Source organism: Haliaeetus leucocephalus, unplaced genomic scaffold (assembly GCF_000737465.1).
Source record: "Haliaeetus leucocephalus isolate CR32 unplaced genomic scaffold, Haliaeetus_leucocephalus-4.0 Scaffold76, whole genome shotgun sequence".
Lineage (NCBI taxonomy): Eukaryota > Metazoa > Chordata > Aves > Accipitriformes > Accipitridae > Haliaeetus > Haliaeetus leucocephalus.
The window spans coordinates 2,522,249-2,541,903 of NW_010972512.1; the positions used below are offsets into that span (position 1 = coordinate 2,522,249).

General features: G+C 39.9%; 1 protein-coding gene across 17 annotated transcripts in view; it reads right to left on the bottom strand.

Moving 5' to 3' along the window:
- The window catches only part of PRRC2C (proline-rich coiled-coil 2C), a 65,388-nt gene extending 50,440 nt beyond the window's left edge, over positions 1-14,948 (bottom strand). For 10 of the 17 annotated variants that reach the window (XM_010581394.1, XM_010581453.1, XM_010581437.1 and 7 more), the window contains exons 1-4: positions 14,887-14,946; positions 6,824-6,991; positions 5,437-5,614; positions 1,614-1,720 (exon numbers count right to left, since the gene is read on the bottom strand). In XM_010581394.1, the coding sequence (XP_010579696.1) occupies positions 1,614-1,720; positions 5,437-5,614; positions 6,824-6,938 (400 nt within the window). In that variant the 5' untranslated portion in view covers positions 6,939-6,991; positions 14,887-14,946. Of the gene's footprint in view, positions 1-1,613; positions 1,721-5,436; positions 5,615-6,823; positions 6,992-14,886 lie in introns of all 17 variants that reach the window. The other 7 variants (XM_010581386.1, XM_010581421.1, XM_010581350.1 and 4 more) reach the window with 3 other exon arrangements.
- Positions 14,949-19,655: the final 4,707 nt, after the last annotated feature.

Sequence of the window (19,655 nt, forward strand, 5' to 3'; positions counted from 1 at the left end):
AGCCAACAGTTCCGAAAGAAGTCAAAGAATTAAAAAATGTTATGGTAGCAATCAACCCCAACTTTTAGCCAATGCACGAGCTGAAAAATACATGCTGCCATTACATTATAGAAGTCTTTCCTTTCTACATGGCCACCAACAGCATCAGAGAAGGATTTAGTCTTGCCTCACTCAACTGCAGTCTTAAAAGAGGACGAGGCAGCCAGCTGAATGACTGCTGGAATGCATACAAGGCATCTGGAAAAGCTACAAGTTCCACCAGCCAACTGCAGATCAGGAAAACATGAACACAACAGGTGTATCCCGAGTTTCAAACTGAGGAGAAGAGCAAGCAGCTGATGCCAATTTAATTCTGTATTTCTTCTTGAAACAGCAAACCCACTACTGCATTAATTGAATGAAATGAGGGTGCCATCTGGGCTTGGCACACAAGCTGCCATGGTAACTACAAAATTATTAGCTAAATGCATTTTGAAGCCATTGAGCTGAATCACTATTTCCTGTGTCATAGAGATGATCTTATCAGCTTATGTAGAAAGGCTGGTATGCAGATCACTTTGCATCAGTATTAATTCCTTTTTTTTATTCTACAAAAATCCTGTAAAAGCTTAAAGGAAGAGAGTTCCTATACTTGACAATGAAGGAAACACTGAGCATTACAGAGGAGAGCAAAGAGTGGAAAATCTAGAATTGTCACTGCATAAAGAGGCAAAATAATTCGATATGCAATGTTAACAAACTCCATATAATGGCTCAGAAGTTACCTCCATGCAATTCAGATTTTACTATTCCAATATCTCTACCCAGAAGAGAGCTCACTTCTTCGACTTGGAAGCCAAAACTCTATGTTATAGCCACAGAAAGCTTGCAAGCCTCAAATTTAAGGAATAAAACATTCGTAATGGAGACAGAGGAATTCTAAGTAACCTCTCACTCTACAAGCAATTAAAAAAACATCTGCTAAAGATTTAGCTCTGATCTTACACCTGTAATGAAAACACTCAAGCCAAGATTCACACTAATGGAAATAGTTCTCCATCCTTTAATACAATTATGTTACAAACCCCAAAACACACCTTTAATGCTTTTCCCAGAATAAACCCTACTTGAATACTATCACTTTGAAAAAATAACCAAGGAATCTATAAAATAAAGGGAAAAATATCGCATAGCAGACATTTAAATAGAAGCAAGACCATACACATTTTGCACAAAATGATCCAAAATTATGATCGGAATGACCACTAACTGTTTATGGTTCTCCTTTTCATGCCAAAATTGTATGCATTATAACTACCGACCGAGATTTTCCCTCCTCACCACAGCCACGTTCAAGATCTTATGCTGTCACCACCATTTCCCTGTCAATCCAAAAGGGGTGACTATGCCAGCCCTTTAAAAGGCAGTCAGACCTGCTGCTAAATCAGGCTGGAGCTCACTTGAGTGACAGGGGATCAGCTCACCTTCCAGCCAAGAAAGTTGTCTCCACAGCATTCATAGTCCCAACTGTCCCGGTTAAGACTCAAATGGTTGCTGAGTCTGGGGGTCTCTCACAGCTGCATTCACAGCCTGCTAGGCCTGTCAAGAACCCCTCCACCTTGAACATCACTTACCATCTTGTCCACCTGGTTTGGTGTTGGCCCACGATTTGGCAACAGGAGCTGCTTCTGGAGGAGCAGGAACAGCAGGTTTTGGCTGTGCCTGTGGCACTTCTGGCTGTCTAGAATTAGAAGAAAGCACTTGTGAATACAAGAGGGTGAGCACGGTATAAGATCGCCAGGATTACTACCACAAACAAGTGAATGAAATGAGGTAGCTACACAGTTGAAGAACCAATAACTACTCTTCTGCAGAAAAACCATTTTCTTACATAAAAGGAGTTGTTATAGTAACAGTTAAAAATTGGAATAAATTAGCTAATTCTTTCAAAAGTAGATCTCCCAAAGTGGAGAGGAATGAATGAAAATGGCTGAGCAGAAAATGCAGTCAGGCGTGAACAGAATTATAACTTTTGAAGTAGTATATTGGACAATCAAAACCCAACCAATCTACAACCACGGAAGGGAGTAATTTGGAATAATGTTCTCTTGCCTCAGGAGTTAATAGAGGAAAGCACTTAAAGACCACCATGAACTGAGAGAAAGGAGGCAAATATATGTTAGAAATTACAAAGTAAAAGAAACTGGTAAGGAAAGCTAAAGGCATCATGAAAAAATTATGGGTACCATGAACTGGAGCCCAGAAGTTTAAGCCTATTAAGAACAAAGTCCCAATTTCACTATCTTAACAATGAAGAGGCAGACATAAGCACTCATTTTGTCCAATATAAAAAACCAGGCATATTCTTGAAGATCTTCCTAGTCTACAGATTCAGTGATGTTGTTTAACTTCTTTCAAGAACAGCTATTTCTGAAATCTTTATATTCAGGTAACTTAAGACTCCAAAGCATTAGTGTCTACAAGTCAAGATCTCCAGTAGTAGTAATTTTTGATAAAATAGAAGTTACAGGGCAAATCCAGGAGTCTAGAATCACTTTATTATACCAGTAAAAAGATAACTAGTGCAGTATCAAGTCAAGTTAACTTACAATAAACAACTGTAAATGCTTTAAATAGATCCTAAAGTAATCCTAAATTTCTGAGAACTGCCACCAGGAAGTCAGTTCCATTTGGGTTCTGCAGCGATCAGCCCAAAACTCTACACGGTAGTCTCAGAAATTATGTAGAAGTCAACATCACCAAAAAAAACCCCACTGCTGGGGAGAAACACACTTGCTTCTCACAAGGATAACTAAAAGCAATTTTTACTTGTTTCCACAGATTACTAGAATTTAAAAAAAAAAAATCTCATCTTTCCTGTTTCCACTTAGTTGTATTTTCTTACAGCTGCACATTTTCTAAACAGACTGCGGAAGTTCGAACTTATGTCGCTGTACTTTGCCACTCAGAAGTGAAACAAGGAACAAGACTGTTAAGGGTTTATTTCTTACAGTTCTACTGTTTCAAAGCCAAGCCCATTTAGAATTTGAGTTATACAAACACTGTCCTATAGGTGTACCATTCCATAAGGGAAAGAATCATAGAATCATTTAGGTTGGAAAAGACCTTCAAGATCATCGAGTCCAACTATGATCCATGCCCACTAAACCATGTTATGGAGTACCCCATCTACGTGCTTTTTGAATACCTCCAGGGATGGTGACTCAACCACTTCCATGGGCAGCCTATTCCAATGTCTGACAACCCCCTCAGTAAAGAATTTTTTCCTAATATCCAACCTAAATCTCCCTTGCCGCAACTTGAGGCCATTTCCTCTCATCCTATCTCCAGCCACCTGACAGAAGAGACCAGCACCCACCATCACTACAACCCCCCTCAGGTAGTTGTAGAGAGCGATAAGGTCTCCCCTCAGCCTCCTCTTCTCTAGAGCAAACAGCCCCAGCTCCCTCAGCCGCTCCTCGTAAGACTTGTGCTCCAGGCCCCTCACCAACTTGGTTGCCCTTCTCTGGACACGCTCCAGCAACTCAATGTCTGTCCTGTAGTGAGGGGCCCAAAACTGAACACAAACAAAACTGAACACAACTCAGCTTGGTGCTAGCTGAACTAAATCAATACACAACAGGCTGCACTATCCAGGAAAAAGGGACTGAAGCAATACCCATAGGAAGAATGACAACTTGGGAAAGCAACAGAAAAAAAATTTTGTAATCACAGGCAGCAACTCACACACGTGAACTCCAATGCAGTGATACAAGAGAAAAAGAATTAAACTAAAGCAAGCTGATACCAAGAAGCTACCTTTATTCACACACTTGCAAGAAGAATACCAAAACACTTTATATGTGAACTGCAACATTTATAAGCATGTTGAAGTATTGGAGAAATATAGTAGTAGTTACAAAGATGGTCTGAAGACTTGAGCAAATGCATTTAGGAATTGAGGAGAATTTACTCGTGGCCTGGGCATACATACCTGTTCCTGGGAACAAAACCCTCCCCCTCACTAGTTTTACTTGTATGTGGTCTTCGATGCCTTTATCAGAACAACGCATATGAAAATACAAAGGCAAACACCTTCCAGTTGCAGATAAGGGGCAGCTATTTATTTATTTTTAAATGCAACATCAATTACTAGAATATACTTTTAACACACGCAGTAGGCTATGGAAAGGCAGACAAAGATGCAGATAAAGTGTGCTTTAGTCAAACAAGCTACTGGCTCAACACAGATTTAACTAGACAAAGTATAAGTGACCTTGAAGTTCAAGAAGATGTTTTTAAAGTACCATACAAAACATTGGGCAGAAAATGACAAATTTGGTTTCATAAGCTTAAAATAAAAAGCTAAACACAACAGTATATTCCTGAAGTCTAACAGCTTTTCAGAGAGATGTCAAAAATTGACATTTAAATGTAGTCAAGTATACAGGGAGACATAAAGGGACAGCAAGAAGGGGAAGAAAACCTTTAATCATCTTTTGCTTTCACAAGTGCTAGTGACATACAGTCAGTGTCCCTATCTTCAAGGGTTTTTCAGAACAATTTATATGTCAAAGCATAAACACTTAAAACCCAGTTTTACTTTTGTAGTGAGAAGCATATCCTATTTTAAGCTTACATGGAAAAAACTTTTGCTTTAGAATAGCTTCTAATTAGATTATTGAAAAGTTTTAGTCTCTATTTTCTTTAGCTGACCTCCTGTACAAGTGTGAAACAAACTCAGCAGATGGAACTGTACTAAGCATGGGAAATTATATTATACACAGTATACATCAGTGCATCACCATCACCTCTGTTTTGTTTGTATCACATATTGGGGGAGCATGAAGCAACGGTGTAAAGTTTAAGACAGAAAATTTTTGTAAGTCTGTAGAATTTATAGCATACTAACCAAAGTGCAAATATTAAGAACCATTAGGAAAAGCACAGATTCAAACAAATGTGTACAAATCAAGAATTTTTGAGCTTCCTCTGCCATACATCAGCACAATCACACTAAATTAAACAGATTTTTGCATACTCTCACAAACTTGCAAGTTATTATTTAACTTAGCTGCTGTGTGCCTAAGGGTTCTTCCTAGAGTTCCAAGAGACTTTTAAGTTGATTACACTGATCTTACAAAAACATGCTATAGTATTTCCCTTAAGCAGCCACCAAAACTTACACAAAGGTACCCAAGTCAGTTGGCTAAAGGAAACACTCATCCCCTTATACGGAATTTGTAAGCGTACTGCTTTCAACCTAAGTGTGGTTATTATTGTTGTTGTTCTTTTGAACTATCGCCCTAATAGCAAGATTCTTCTTTCCTCCCTGGTAGCTATCTTGAGGATAGTCAAGTCGAGCCAATTTCTTCCCATGCCCTGCCCACCCCTTGTTTTGGGAAAGCTTGAGAGAAATAGCACAGCAAAACAACCCTGATCTCATTGGTCACTTACTTTTCTTCTTCATGCTGTTCTTGTTTTGAAGCCCATCCTGTGCCATCTTTAGGCACAATGTTCACATTAGGGTCATTGCCTTTGTTCTCTGCTTTGAGACTGGGGAGGTTAGCTGGGGGAGGCATCCTCCTTGAAATAGCAACTTTTCCAAGACTCTGTAATCCATGGCGTGCAGCAACTGCATGCCAAAACAGAAAGTGCAAGTTAACAATGCTGTTTAGCAGGTAGTATTCAGCAAAGCTGTACAAATCACTAAAAATGTTTTGCAAGAAACTCAAGAAAATATAAGAATTAGAAACACAAAATTCTTCATAATTTAATTTAAAAAATGGGAATTATAAAATACTTGGTTTGGGACAACTTGAGTACTTTTTGAATAGTGTGTCACTACGGTTAGCCTATTCCAGAGCCTCTATACACAATGCTCAGTGACAGAAAGCTAGAGGAGCCCTTTAAAATGTGACGTTGATGTTTTAATATCTTTTAACATGTTGACAAGCATCATTCTCTTGCTCCTTTTTGGGGTTTAATGTACCTTTATGAGTCCAGGAATACCCACATGGGTCCAACCCATTTATTTTTTGCTGTCAGTTTCAGTTAGCAGATGCTGCTCTTGCACAAACATTGCTACAAATTGCATTTACTCCAGACCACAAGTATAAAAGAGCAATATGAAGCTAATGGACTACATGGGACATTCAGCCTACCAACTAATCATCTCAGGTGAACAAGTACAAGATACTGCCCTAGGCACATTGTATCATTACAAAAATCTCAGTTTCAACTTTTAAAAATAATATTGTGGCAAACTTTAACAAAGTTTGAATGTGCTTCCCCTCTTTCACCCCTCAATTTAGGCAAGTATGTCAAATCAAATTAAAAGCCTTCAGAGTGTCATTTCCCCCCTGGTTCTCAATTTAATCAATCACAAAAAAGCAGGCCCACAGTGGCCTTCTCTGAAACTTTAGTATAAGTTTCACCCAGTGTTTGTCTGCAAAACAAAGCACCTGATCTGAAAGTCAGCATTGTCTTGTTAATCAAACACCTCCAGTACCACAAGTGTTTTCTGAAACACGGTTAAGAAGCACAGCTGGGGAATGGCATGTCATATGCTGATAACAAATAGAGACTGCAGCTATAAACCAGTTTTTATTTATCTATACTCTATTTCCTACTAGACTGCAAATGCTGTCTCCCTGAACTGATACTCTTGTTTATAGCTAACCAGAAACTGTAATCAAGATTGCTTTCCAGAGTTCTTCTACTTAACTGTTGTATCAAGCAGTTCAAAAATCTTGCTGTGGTGAAGTGCTCATATACTTTGCACTCTTAATTAGTACTACAGTAATGATGAAATAGAATGCAAAACTACAGCCAGTTTACTCACCTGTGGTTTTCTGAGTTTCCAGTGATTTTCCCTTGTAAGTATTAAACAGACTGAGTGTTGCATACTTTGTTTTTCCATCCTTTGCTTTTGTACTCTGGCCTGACTTTTCCGACATTTCGATGGAAACTCATCGAGTCTGGTACTTCCTGCTCACCCCTCAAAATTTGCCTGAAAAGAAAAACTCCAGAAAAGTAAAATAATTTTAATATAAGCCAATACTTAAGACAACAGAGTTCATAAGGCAAAAGAGGACAGCATATTTAACGCTCTTAGCACTGTTTCATTTAAGCATACCGGAGATGCCACAGAACACATTAGCCCTAGAAACCCCAAGCCTTAGGTAACACTATGTAATTTTAAAGTATTTCCATCTCCACAATTTGAACATCACAAAATCAGGAGGGTCAGCATTTAATTAATATTAAACACTGTAAAAGTGGTAAATATTGTCCATGATCTCACACACATTAAAAAAAAGCGCACACAAAGTTTCCACCAGCAGCTCGCTCCGCACCAGGAAAGCTCGATGACTTCACCCACTCCTGCAGCCAAGTGCTGAGATACCATTAACTGTGGTACCGTATTTCTGGAATTTGTTTTTTTTCCCCCAATTAAAATTATCATGAACTCAACAGCTAGAGAAATTAAATACACCAAGTCAGAAGTTTTCTTTATCAAAACTAGGAACATAGTATGTTCAGACAGGGAGGGTGAACAATTCCTTAAACCTAGAGTTACACTATTCTTTTTGCAGCAGTAAATTACAGGGCTGTTAGAGCTGGTCATCCCTCTCCTCTCTCCTTCCCCCAGAATAGCAAGCCTTGAGAAGAAGAACCCAGTAATTATCACTGATATTTCACTAGAAGTTCTTAGAAGGAACTTGACAGAGTTGCTGCTCATCATCAGGCAGGAACACAAGCGAGTGTTCGCTTAAACAGAACATTATTATATAGTGGATTTATCTTAACACCACCCAAAACCCCTGCTACCACCCTTACAATAACAATTTTTAAATATATTTCCATATGAATTCCAGAACAGTTACATATGCTCAAATACTCTTGCATTTCATTCTAAGAGCAAACTGCAATAAGCAAGACAACTTGTACATCCTGCTGAAACCCTCTGGTGATCAACAAACTCCCTGGTCAAACTTAGAGCCTCAGAAGGCCTTCAAAAGGAACTTGGATTCACATGCAAGGCACTCATGTATTAAGAATAGTCTGCATGGACAAGTAGTCCAAAGAATAAAGCACTTATTTGGTCATGACAGACATTAACCAATGCCAAAAGGCCAGGGAAGTTAAGTTTCATTTATATAGGAATGATAACATTCCCACTCTCTCTGCCTTCTACCTTAATTTACAAGCCATGATCAACAAGACTAAGAAGTAAAGATGGCAAATAACCTTGGGATGGTCCAGCTTCCGCAGGATTTTGGGCCAGATGCTATTCTATTACAATCCACAAAGACTGTTGCAAAGGGGACAGTCTTCAGCTTTATAGAGGGCCACATACATAGCTAAGAAATATATTCTCCCCTCTCCCAAGGACAAAGTTTCTCCCAGATTTTTTTGCCAAATCAGCCAACATTTGGCTATTTCAGCGGAATGTGTTACACCAACAGCCATTCCTCATGTCATCCAAAAACACAAAATACAAGATGGAAGGAAGCTGAACCCAGCTCACCAAGTGGACCATGTAAACCAAAACACAGAACTCTGATATGGCTGTTAGGCCATCTCTTATCTATCAAAAAAACCTACGCATTGAGGCTGCAAGGTTTCACTCAAACATCATTACAGGCACAGGGAAAGAAAAAAAACCCACCCCAAAACAAAAAAAACCAAACCTCACAAAAAACCCAGCCTGATACACAAATTTAGACATGCTTATCTTTGGAGCTACCAGGCAAGCACATTTCAAGCAACCATTCACTGTTCATGGCTGCCCCAATACTTATTTGCAATTCAACAACATGTCAAGCTTTGCCCATTATTATTATTCATGGCCACGCAACTGCTTTCAGCGAGTCTGGAGACCTGAATCCAGGCAGACTAGTTTATCAAGCTGGAGTCTAAATCAGACATTAGGCCCTGCATTAGCCTCTTCTTCTATGAGGAAACTCAGTTTATCATAAGGTCTTCAGTAAAATGTCTGTGAAAGAACCTGGCAGATTCTTTCCCTTCAACTTTCCTGTTACTCTCTGCTCCCAGACTTCTATTTATGATAAAAGAGTCTACCGCATTCATCCTTGAGCATCAGAGGAGTAGGTATTGGGCAGATAATTACCAGGAGCACATGGGTGGCAAACAAGCTTTCAGGTGTGCATATAACCATATCAAGTAATACACTATAATTACTTGATACTTAGCTATGCTCGCAAGCACTTTCAAGTGAGAACACATATACAGTTTTAATTTTCAGACCAAGACTCATCCCAGCCCCAGATTTTGTAAACAAGTAGCTTCACAATGGTGAAGAATCTAGAAGCTGGGGGGAAAAAAAAAAAAAAAAAAAAAACCATGACTCAGGTCATTTATTGCCCCCCCAATTCACAAAAGCAGTAAAGCCCTAACAGATGCAGGCAGAGCAGAAGACAGTTTGAGGATGGTTTAAGATAATGTTTTTATCATACTTTCCAAAGCCTATACCTCTGGTAGAGATCAAACACGGAAAATCTTAATCGTAACTCTTTTCTTCATAGAATAAAACAGAATTCATTCTTGGACAAATCTTAATTGTAACAATTGTTCTTTCTAGAACATTTGATAGCTTAAAGAACAGGAGGCAGTGATCATGTTCCCCAATAATGTCAAATTATTTTTTATGTCAAATTTACAAAAATTGGTCTGCTCGTTACAGCTGAGGACTATGCCTTTTAGAGTATTAAAATTCATACTGTTTGACAAGTTTTTCAAAGTTCCACTACAAAGAAAAAGAAGCAGAATATTTTAAATTGATTAAAAACACACATCCCTCAGTAATCTGACTTACAGAAAATAAATCAAGCACTGCTAACAGTGCTCTTTTAAATTAGACCAGTCAATATATTCATATTTAACTAAGTTTAGACCTGATACCAGTTGCCAAAGAAGATATACTTGCAAAACTGGACTTTAGACGAAGTACTCAAGCCAGGGATGACAAATCCTCCCTCTGAAGGGCCCATCTGGCCCTCTACAAACATACCTGCTAGGTCACAAGTTAAACAAGCACCCAGGGCCATCTAACAGTTATAAAGAGATAATTGCACAGTTTTGAGCCATATGAAATAAAATTTTGAGCTGTATCCAGCTCCAAAACCCTTGTCTTTTCACTCAAACTTGTACTTGTATATGGTACATTCCTATACAGGAGCATTAGAATCATTCCCTGTACAAGGGATTTTAACCTTGTACACCATGTACAAGGTATTTTAACATAGGACATGTTTAATTTGTGCATACGATAGGTTGGCAAGTACCAGACTCACCAAGCAATTCCCAGTTTGCCATAGTATTTATACCTTTGGTTATTATCAGTAAGGTAGCTGTTACTCTGAACTCTATTAGTCAAATTCTTAAAAGCAAAGTGCTGCTGTCTACTAGGTTTAGACTCGTCATATGAGTAAGAACATGAGACAGCTGTATACCTCTGAAGAGTAGCAACATACAAAAGATGTCAGAACTACTTAACAGAATTAAATAACTACCAGGATAGCAAACAGAAGAACAGGCAATAGTACAAGCAATAGCGGCAGCTGTCAGGGTTCACTGCACTATGAAGAAATTTAAGCAACTCAGCAGTTCATTTTGAATGACTGCAGTTACTATTATGCATAATCACAGAAGGCACAATGCTCCCCAACTTCTGGAGCAAAGACTACCTTTCAGCCGCTCTGTAATGTTATCAAATAAGCTAACTGACCTTCACTGTGGCCTTAGGATTTTAAGGTTAAAATTATTACAGTAATTTCTGTACCACACTATTTTTCCAGACTGCAACTGGTTGGCTTATTTAGATCCTGCAATGAAGTCAGAAGTATGTGTATAGAAATTAGCACAGTAAGTCGCTGCTACAAATTCTAGATATCTCAGTCTCTGTTAAGGAATATTTACCTGTACCCTCTTAGACACCTATATAGTTAGTAGAAGAGCAAACAATGCAGTATATTCTAGACTGTAGAATCATATTTTTAAAACAATAATAAAAAACCAGCAAACAAAACACACATACACAGCACACAGACCTTCTCCACTAAGATCCCAGCTCTCCTAATCATTTCAGAATTCCCCATGACAACTTGTTTAGAATGTAATGATACTAGTTTGTATGTCTGTAAACTTTGCATCATGCTCCAACAGGACCAGCTGCAGACTAGAAAAGATCTTACCTCCACTTTGGAAAAAAGTTCTTATGTGATCAAATAAGAAACAAAGTATTACATATTTTGAGGTCACTTCTGATAACTGGAGCGGTAAGAAGTTTAAAACATCTAACAACTCAGCAATTCTTGTTTCCTTCCTTTTCTCCCACCATGTCCATTTCAGTATTTTGTAGTTTTATTATACATATGAAAACAGTTTTACATACACGCAAGAACAGAAAAGCATTCTGTATAAGCTATGATAGTTTGTTGTCTCGGTGAACAAATACAGACAGGCGTGCAAACGGCAAGAGAGTTCTGCAAAGGTTCAGGTGGAAACTTAGCTGCTTTATCCACGGTTTCTGGAGGGGATAGATCAACTCTTATAACTGCCATGGGAAATAACTGTATTCTCTATGTTATGGTCTTCCAATTAATGTTTCTGTATATGTTTGAGGCACAGCATACACCATTCTTCACCTTTGGGAGAAAGATTACTATTCCCTGTATTTTTCAGATATCCATCCTAGCTGATATAAGCAGACAACTGCATGACAAACTCTCTGGATCTCTATTTCATATGCTGTATTTTTAAACCTCTAGACAAAAGAAGTCTTTATTTTTTACACAAGTGTAACATGTTGAGAGACTTCAACAATACAACAGTTATCTTTTATACAGTCCTATCTTCTTAAATCCCACACCTCACACTTATTTAGCCTACAAGCACACAATCAGTTAGGATAGGTAACTTGTACATTAGCTTCCCAGGATTTTGAAGTCTTAAAAACATTAAGTAAATACTAGAATAATTCCCACATTCCCTATTCAACACCACTAGGATATCTAGTCCCTGCCACCTCCACTCCAAGGGCTATATTTTGGCTAAATTTGGAGAAGGATGAGCTGCAATGACTTAAGGCAAAGGACACTATTCAGGACTCAAACCTGCTGAAGATTTCCTATGACCTTCAACTCTTGGTGCCTCAAATGCCCATCTGTGAAGCAGGAAACACCACAAAAAACACTACATGAAAGTTTATTCATAACTGGGACACATTAGCACCTCTCTCAAAACAGAAACCAAGAAACAAATCCAGAAGGACTTTTCATACCCTATTTTAAGCACACTAAAGAAAGTGGTTAAGGGGCAAAAACCATCATATACAAATTTGTCATTTGTATCCAGCCATAACTCCACTCTTCTTAGAATAGCTTTGTTTCTGGCACATTGAAGAATGTGGTTCTGGTAAGTTTTGGAACTAAATACAACTGAAAAAATGAAGCTTTTTTGCCACATGCTTGGTTGATGTTAGAGGCAGATGTTCCCAAATTCAGTGTTATTAATTTCAAAAGAGAATTCTTAACCCCTCAACAAGCCTTGTGCTCAAAACCCAATAAATAACGTGGTATTAAAAAATTCAGCTGGAAAGGTTCAATGGTAAGTCTGGCATATTTAGATTCCAGAACTTCACTGAAGAAGTTGCCTCCTAACTGTAAAACCTAAGCATAATCTGCAGCTAGATACTAAATTCTGAAAAAAAACCCCCAAACCTGTGTGATCTTCAGAAAAGAGACTAATTTAGACTGTTTACAGAAAAATAAAGCCAACTTAAAACAGAGAAACATAGGATACTGGATTCAATGAACCTGGAACTCCACAAAACCTTCATGTTTTATTTGTAACTCATTATCAAGGAACCCTGTTATTTTAGATGAACACTCAATATTGTATAATTATTGAATACATGGTTTTGTGCAGAGAAGATTGCACACAAATAACAAATGGAATCACAATTAAATATACTGATTTCACTTCTCTGACATGGATATGTTTATGAACAATACACACTAACTAACAATCTCTTATTGATGACCTTTTATTTACAACCTTCTGGTGCCCAAAGTATCATTCTGGGACTGAGGTTTTCAGGCCCAATTTTTCTTAGAAATCCCCCACATTTTGGCCATTTATCCCACTATTAAGAATTCTTAGTAGCTTCAGCACTAATCAGCTTAATATGATGTGAAAACAAGCCTCAAAAACCTCCAGTAACACTTAAGTAGCAAAAGACTCTGTCAAATCAAAGTATCTAATAAAGAAAAAGCCTCTAAGGTCAGGATTTCCCTTCCCCACCCCCAAGAGCAATTTACAGCAGTGTTCCTTGTCAAATAGGTTGTTGCTAAGCAGGATGAAAACTGCAGTAATGCTTTCAGGGACTTTTGAGCTTCTATTTCATGTCCCTCAGACATGGCTCTATGACCTAGAAGAATAGAAGCTCTCCAGATCTTCAAAGAGTTCTGGGTAGATCTCACTACAACTCATTATTGAACAAGATCTATACTAAGGTTTATTTCCTTAAAAGCCAGGCTAACACACATTTCTATCCCTGTTTTTTCTCCCCCATCTGTAGATTTTGGGCTCAATGGTTTTCAGCAGAGCTTGACAGAGGGTACGTGATACAAAGACTGCATTGATTCCCTAAATTCAGTGAAGGCAGGTGGCCGAGTAGGAAAAGAAAACTCTTAATCACCATCTCTTCTGCACCCATCACCTCAGAGGAAAAACTGTAGCACAGGCCAATCTCTGAGGCACTAAACTATCTATAGAGGAGTATTGTTAATGGCCACCAAATGGAAAATCAACTTGAGTTTTGCTCCTCAGAACCAAAGTACTGTATCATGAGACAAAGCTGTAGCAAAGCTGGCTTTGCTAGTTCTACCATTCTTCAAATTACTCCCCTTTAAAGCCTAAGAAAGTCTTTCCAAAACACTACCAAAACTAGATATGTCAGGTGGAAAACAGATGATGACAGAAAAAAAACATTTTAGGACATTATCCCACAGATGCATCTTATAAAAATGCAGCCTGTGAATGCCAGAAATGAGCATCCACAAATATGTCTGCATCAGTTCTAAGAGACACCTAACAACAGCCTAAATAGAGCTACTAAGATTAAGCAATGAAAAACAACCAAAATTAGCCACCCACAAAATGTCTACACAGAAACTAACTTTACCACAAAGCATATGTTAGCTTAAACTAGCAATCTATAGAGCAAGCAAATCTCTTGCTGCCCTAGAAAGACTGGAAGGCAGCTTGTCAAATTGCCTTCTGTAAGAAATACTAGTCACCTAGAATATGGCCTTTCAACAGGACAACCAGCAACAAACCACATCATCTCAGGGAACTTCTAATAGGAGTGTCTTAAGTCTAACATGGCACTAATAGCAATGACTAACACTTTTAAAATAAACTTTTAGGACACATCCTGCAGCAGAAAAATATTAGCACGGACTAAAATAATCTGTCAGTTCTATTCTTTTTTTCTTCCCAGTGCATTCTTGAGAACAAAAGGAAAAATTAGTTAAGAGCAGCTGGCTGGAGTAAAAAACCACAGATAAAAGGACAGCAACCATGCAAACCTCAAATTTATCTCTATCCACAGATTTAAATACATTATTTAACTATATATGCATGAACATTTCACTTAACATGCACAGGAATCACATTCCTGTGCAACAGCCCTGCCAAAAGAAGCCTGATCCATAAGATCAATCATCAGCAGCATGTCTTTTTAAATGTACCCATATAACAACGGATCAAAAAGCCACAGACAGGATAAACTCACAGTGGCAATAAAACTGTCAAAAATGCACTACACATTTTCACATCACACAGCTTCTTTCTTTTAGCTAAGATAACTTCTGATACCTGTACTTTCTATGAAATCTTCTCCTTCTCAAGTGACCTCAGGTATCAGAGAAGTTATGGTCCCCTCCCCTCACAGGCAGAATGATGCCTGTACAGCTAGTTAAGAACTCTGGGAAAGAAAGGACAGTTTTAATTTCATTTAGTTTGAGGATAATTTTTTTGCATGTTTATATTCAGAATATCAAAGCAAGCTGTTCAATATTTTAACAAATACTACCGAAATATTATCTAAGGCAATACTGTTACCCAGTGGTTCAATGCTTTCAATGTTTACTTTCTTCCATGTTTTACACCAGCGGCCCAATTTTGGTCTCCCATTTTCCACTGGATAAGAGATAATGTTCATCAACACAGCTCTTACACTTACTTTTGCCTCTTACAAGGAAGGAAGAAGATAATGTAAAGAGGCACTCAAACAAATACAGCTATTCTTATGAACAAAATGCTGAAATTAGTAAGCACCTCCATAAAATTTTTATTCAGTTCTCAACTATTGTACATGTAGAAGATGTAATACCTCTGTCTACTTTAGCTTTATAATTACACTTTTAAGTACTCTTCTGGCTGTAGATTTTCCATGTTTGAGACATAAACCCAGTTTTATCACTAGAGAAGATTCAAATCTAAACTGTACAAAGTGCTATTAATGAAACATTTAAAATAAATAGTATAAGACTGGCTACAGAAGGCATGTTACAAATTATCAAAGAACAAAAAGCCAAGTTTTTGAGATGTACAAAGATAGGAGGTTTTGAAGGCTGATAAGTACTAAAAGACAACCAAGCAATGACTACCTAACTTTTTTTTAAATACTTTCTTGTCATCTTTGTAAAGAGATGGCCACATACTGAAGTAAAGCAAATTCTTTTGAAACTAAAAGTAAGGTTCTCTCAAAAGCCCTGCACAGAATTCTTTTCGCTGTGATAACATCCAGTGCAGGTCTTTAAATCCTTATCACATCAAGCAGAATGAAGACAGTAAAGAAGTAGTTTAAAAATAAATAAATAAATCTCTTTTCCAAGGAAAAAAGCTGGAAGGACAAAGCACAGGCACCACTGCTCTCACTGGAAGAGGCTGATGAATGGAAATTAAATTCCAGTTTAAATCTTAGACTAAAGCCACAATGCTTCTGATCTATTTAGGCGTCTATCTGCTGCTACAGTCAATGGGAATTAAGTTCCTACAGGGTATGATTTGAGCTGAAGTTTCCACCCTGTGATTCAAATGAGCAGAGTGGCCATAACTTTTTATGGGTAGTTTCACTGTTACCATTCAGAAGCTCCCCAAGAGCCAGCAACACATTTAACTTTTACTTTGTAGCTACTAAGATAAATATAGACTCATCGGGGCTTTCCAGACAACAAACAAAATTTGTAAGGAGGCAGCACATCACCACAGAAAAGGAGACCTAAGAAAGCAACAGCTGCTCCCAAGCAACAGGCAGTGAATGAGGTCTGGAGTGCAGACACTAACCAGCAGCAGATGAACAGGTGACTTAAATGGAGTTCAGGACCAACTAACAACCAACCCCTGCCCTTCTTCCCAGCAGGGAAAAACATTTCCTCAGACTACCACTCCTATGTCTTCACATTAAGGTTTCCACTCTTTCTAGACAGCTTTCTAGTAAATTTACATCCTCTGCAAAGGAAGGACAATGGCTTTGTATTTTAAAGATAATTTACAATTAAAATAGAAATCAATTTTTAAAAATACCAAGTATCAAAGTCCAGTATCAAGTATTTTGTATCTTCAACCTAAACACAGATGATAAAGCTCAAACACTAATTCTTTGAATTACCTTAAGTTAGATAATGAAAAAGGGTACAAGTATCACCCAGTGAGTTTTAACAAAAAAAGCCTCTACTATTGCCTACAACTTCCTAGCCTGGAACATCATTAGACTTATCACTGCACCTCCACATCACCAAGCTGGTGAAGAGGGCTTTAAACTACAGTTGTCAGGGGAGGGGAACCTCAATCCATCCCACTGTTACCTGTTTGATGTGTCAGCAATAGATGCCCAGAGTCTGGAGAGGGATCACAGGTGAGCACCTGAAGAGCAACACAAAGGAATCCCAGCCACTCCAGCCACTAAGTCAGCTTCATCAGGGGCCCAACATAAATGCCTCTATGCAAATGCACATAGTATGGGGAATAAACAAGAGGAGTTAGAAGCATGCGCATGCCTGCAGGGCTATGATCTTACTGGCATCACACAGACATGATGGGATGACTCCTGTAACTGGAGTGTTGGAACGGAAGGATACAGGCTCTTTAGGAAGGACAGGCAGGGGAGATGAGGAGGGGGTGTCGCCCTCTATGTCACTGACCAGCTGGAGTGCATGGAGCTCTGCCTGGGGATGGATGAGGAGCTGACAGAGCCTATGGGTCAGGATTAAAGGGAGGGCAGGGACAGGTGACATTATGGTGGGGGTCTGCTACAGGCCACCTGACCAGGAAGACCAAGCAGAGGAGGCCCTCTATAGACATATAGGAGCAGCCTCATGTTCACAAGCCCTGGTCCTCATGGGGTACTTTAACCACCCCAATATCTGTTGGAGGGACAACACGGCAGGGCACAAGCAGTCCAGGAGGTTCCTGGAATGCACTGATGACAACTTCCTTCTCCAAGTAACAGAGGAGCCAGTGAGGAGAGGTGCTATGCTGGACCTTGTTCTCACCAACAAGGAGGGGCTGGTGGGGCATGGGAAGCTCAAGGGCAACCCTGGCTGCAGTAACCATGAAATGGTGGAGTTCAAGATCCTTAAGGGCAGCAAGGAAGGTGCACAGCAACCTCATTACCCTGGACTTCAGGAGAGCAGACTTTGGCCTCTTCAGGGATCTCCTTGGTAGAATACCATGGGATAAAGCCCTGGAGGGAAGGGGGGCCCAAGAAAGCTGGTTAATATTCAAGGGTCACCTCCTCCAAGCTCAGGAGTGATGCATCCCACCAAAGAGGAAGTCGGGCAAAAACACCAGGAGGCCTACATGGATGAACAAGGAGCTCCTGGACAAACTCAAACACTTAAAAGAAAGCCTCCAGAGGGTGGAAGCAAGGACAGGTAGTCTGGGAGGAATACAGAGAAATTGTCCAAGCAGCCAGGGATCAGGTTAGGAAAGCTAAAGCCCTGGTAGAATTAAATCTGGCCAGGGATGTCAAGGGCAACAAGAAAAGTTTCTATAGGTACGTTGGTGATAAAAGGAAAACTAGGGAAAACGTGGGCCCTCTCCAGAAGGAAATGGGTGACCTGCTTACCCGGGACTTGGAGAAGGCTGAGGTACTCAATGACCTTTTTTCCTCAGTCTTCACCAGCAAGTGCTCTGGCCACACCACCCATCACAGAAGGCAAAGGCAGGGACTGGGAGAATGAAGACCCACCCACTGTAGGAGAAGATCAGGTTCAAGACCACCTAAGGAACCTGAAGATGCACAAGTCCATGGGACCTGAGGAGATGCAACCGCGGGTCCTGAGGGAACTGGCAGACGAAGTGGCTAAGCCACTATCCATCATATTTGAGAAGTCGTGGCAGTCCGGAGAAGTTCCCACTGACTGTAAAAGGGGAAACATAACCTCATTTTTAAAAAGAAAAAAAAGGAAGACCTGGGGAACTACAGGCTGGCCAGTCTCACCTCTGTGCCTGGCAAAATCACAGAGCAGATCCTCCTGGAAACTATACTAGGGCACATGGAAAATAAGGAGGCAACTGCTGACAGCCAACATGGCTTCACTAAGGGCAAATCATGCCTGACAAATATGGTGCCCTTCTACAATGGGGTTACAGTGTTGGTGGATAAGGGAAGAGCAACAGACATCATCTGCCTGGACTTGTGCAAAGTGTTTGGCACTGTCCTGCACGACATCCTTGTCTCTAAATTGGAGAGACATGGATTTGACGGATGGACCACTCAGTGGATAAGGAATGGCTGGATGGTCGCACTGAAAGAGTTGCAATCAACGGCTTGATGTCCGAGTGGAGACCAGTGACGAATAGTGTTTGTCAGGGGTCGGTATTGGGACCAGTGCTGTTTAACATCTTTGTTGGTGACATGGACAGTGGGATTGAGTGCAGCCTCAGCAAGTTTGCTGACAACACCAAGCTGTGTGGTGCAGTTGACATGCTGGAGGGAAGGGCTGCCATCCAGAAGGATCCTGACAGGCTTGAGAGGTGGGCCTGTGCAAACCTTATGAAGTTCAACAAGGCCAAGTGCACATGGGTCAGGGCAATCCCAAGCACAAATACAGGCTCGGCGATGGACTGAGAGCAGCCCTGCAGAGAAGGACTTGGGCGTATTAGTGGATGAAAAACTAAGTATGAGCCAGCAATGTGCACTTGCAGCCCAGAAAGCCAATTGCATTCTGGGCTGCATCAAAAGAAGTGTGGCTAGCAGGTTGAGGGAGGTGATTCTCCCCCTCTACTCCACTCTCGTGAGACCCCACCTGGCATACTGTGTTCAGCTCTGGAGCCCCCAACATAAGAAACACATGGACCTGCTTGAGTGGGTCTAGAGGGCCATGAAGATGATCAGGGGGCTGGAGCACCTCTCCTATGAAGACAGGCTGAGAGACTTAGGGTTGTTCAGCCTGGAGAAGAGAAGGCACTGGGGATACCTTACAGCAGCCTTCCAGTAGCTAAAGGGGGCCTACAAGAAAGCCGGAGAGGGACTTTTTACAAGGGCATGTAGTGATAGGACAAGGGGTAATGGCTTTAAACTGAAAGAGGGTAGATTTAGATTAGATGTAAGGAAGAAATTCTTTACTGTGAGGGTG